This window comes from Chrysoperla carnea, chromosome 5, assembly GCF_905475395.1.
Source record: "Chrysoperla carnea chromosome 5, inChrCarn1.1, whole genome shotgun sequence".
Taxonomy (NCBI): domain Eukaryota; kingdom Metazoa; phylum Arthropoda; class Insecta; order Neuroptera; family Chrysopidae; genus Chrysoperla; species Chrysoperla carnea.
The window spans coordinates 72,812,137-72,814,531 of record NC_058341.1 but is presented as its reverse complement, the minus strand read 5'-3'; the positions used below and the strand labels follow the sequence as shown (position 1 = coordinate 72,814,531).

At 29.8% G+C, this 2,395-nt stretch overlaps 1 protein-coding gene across 1 annotated transcript; it reads right to left on the bottom strand.

Annotated features, from left to right (window-relative positions):
* Positions 1-1,310: 1,310 nt before the first annotated feature.
* Positions 1,311-1,730, bottom strand: LOC123301411 (death-associated inhibitor of apoptosis 1-like). Its single transcript, XM_044884148.1, has one exon. The coding sequence runs from the start codon at positions 1,728-1,730 to the stop codon at positions 1,311-1,313; it is 420 nt and encodes a 139-aa protein (XP_044740083.1).
* Between the last annotated feature and the right edge of the window lie 665 nt (positions 1,731-2,395).

Genomic DNA, 2,395 nt, shown 5'->3' with positions numbered 1-2,395 from the left:
TACGTCACCGGACAATGAGTCAGATTATTACATCTTACGTCACTAGATAATAACCCTGTTACCAGACAAGTTAAATAACATAACAAGGTTGGGGGTTTAGCAGACATTTACGTCACCGGATAATGACCTAGACAATGATCTTAGGGTTAATGACTCTGCTGTGCCAGAAATGGTAATTTCCAACTACTATCCTCAAACGTACAGCATATATAAAATCCAATACTGTACGCTACATGCTGTTGATATTTTTGTTGATTACTATAACCATTTACTTTGATGGGCTTTAGATAGCATTCCACATCAGCGTAAAGAACTAATGGCACACGTTCTTTGTTTTTAAAATTTTTAAATTGTATAACATTTCGATTCATGTTACTCGTTGGTAAAACAATTTTACACTCATTTTGTTTTTGACAATCTTCACTGTGCTTTTCTAACTTTTCCAGAGATATAAAATAGTGTAAACATCGATCACAAATATATAATTGACCATTATATCTACTTACTTGTTTTGATAAATTTTCTATCCAACAAAAATGAAATTTAATCTCTAAATCATCATCATCATCATCACTTTATGATCAATATCTCTTTCATTTTCATAGTAATATTTGTTTTGTATCATTAACAAATTTATGTGTAAATCTCTTTTATTTTTTGTTACTAATGCAGAAACAACATTAAAAGATACACTATTTTTATCAAGTTTCAATATATATACATTATTGCTTATGTTATTTAGTTTTTCGAATTTTTTAACTTGATTTAGTGTCATGGGGAATGTAATTCCTTTTAATTTTAATGCAGTTTCATAGTGTGGATATGATGTAGTTCTATAACTATGTTTCTTTGCTGGGAAAAGAGCAGAAGTAACAGCCCAAGCGAAGCAAGCATCATCGTCATTTTGAACATTTATACAAGCTTTTTTATCTTCAATAGATGTCGGTAATCTAATATATGATGATCCTCTTAGCTGTTCACATTTGTTTACATTAATTTTTAATGCACATTCCAGATCTTCCCATTTGATTACTTTTATTTTTTTCCCTTTTGTGTAGCCACCACCCCCATGTATCATTGCTCTCAGTTGTTCTCGAAAGCTTAACATATTTGAAATACATGATTCCAAATGTTTTTTTGATCCTAAGCAATTACTGTTTTTGATACACTTTTGTAAATAACGAACATTTAATTGACAATGTTTCAACCATTTTTCAATGTTATTTGGATAATTTTTTAAAATATTTACAACTTGTCGTATATTCTTTATCATCAATCTGCTCAACTCTATATTATTCGTCATTTTGTACCTAGTTTTTATCTTTTTTTATATCATATTGTAATAATTTTATTGCATCCTCTTTATTTAACCATAATTTTATTCTGCTACAAACATCTTGTATAAATTCATCTCCTTTATTTATACGAACATAAGCACATGGACTATACCATCGAGCATGTTGTTCCCATGCTATATCATTTACAGCCCAACAATATAAGCCTAAGCCGCAGTAAAAGCATTTAGTTCTATCTTCGAATCCCACATAAAAAAATCTTGCTGCAGCTAGTTCTTCTACTTTTATTGGATGATTCCAACTTTTATATGTTCTTAAACGTGATTCTAATGTTACGTGCTCTGGATACTTAATTTGGGGTCTTTTAATTATTTTTATACTTTCATCATCATCAGAAAATGATGACAATGCTTTATTTATTGATATTACCACCATATTTATAAAATTATTCTTTATTATATTTATTTTTTAGATAAAATTAAAATCTTCTTCACTCTGGTTAAAAACCTCTGCATCTTCTTTCCACTCTTGTTAAGAATCAACTAATTCTGTCGATAATTCACCATCAAAATACTCATCACCAACTAAATTTTATTCATAAATTTTTTTCTCCAATTCCCACCATCCATTTAATGTATCACTATCTGGTATTATGTCAATCAATTCCTCTACCAATGGAAATACTCTATCAAGTATATCAATAATTTCTTTTCTCCGAAGTTGTAATACACCACAATCAACAATCCAATGTGAAGTAATGTAAAACTCTGTAAAATCTTTTGGACTATCAAACACACTACTAAAGCATGTTGTTAAATACCACGGCAATAACACAATATATCTTGATCTATTTTCAGAATTCTCACTCTCCATTTTTTTTTGTCTCTGCCTCTTTGCAATTCTAGAACCATCTATTTATACAACAAAATATCTTATCGACTTTTTATTTTTTCCATGTTTTTCAATTTCAATTCTCTTCATTTTACGATGCCATACATGCGTTTTTGTATGCCATCTTCAGGATTTTTTCACTTCCGGGCCAGCTCTCTTATAGCTACCCTACTCTGGTACAGTATAGTAGCATATGGATCTAAACCATA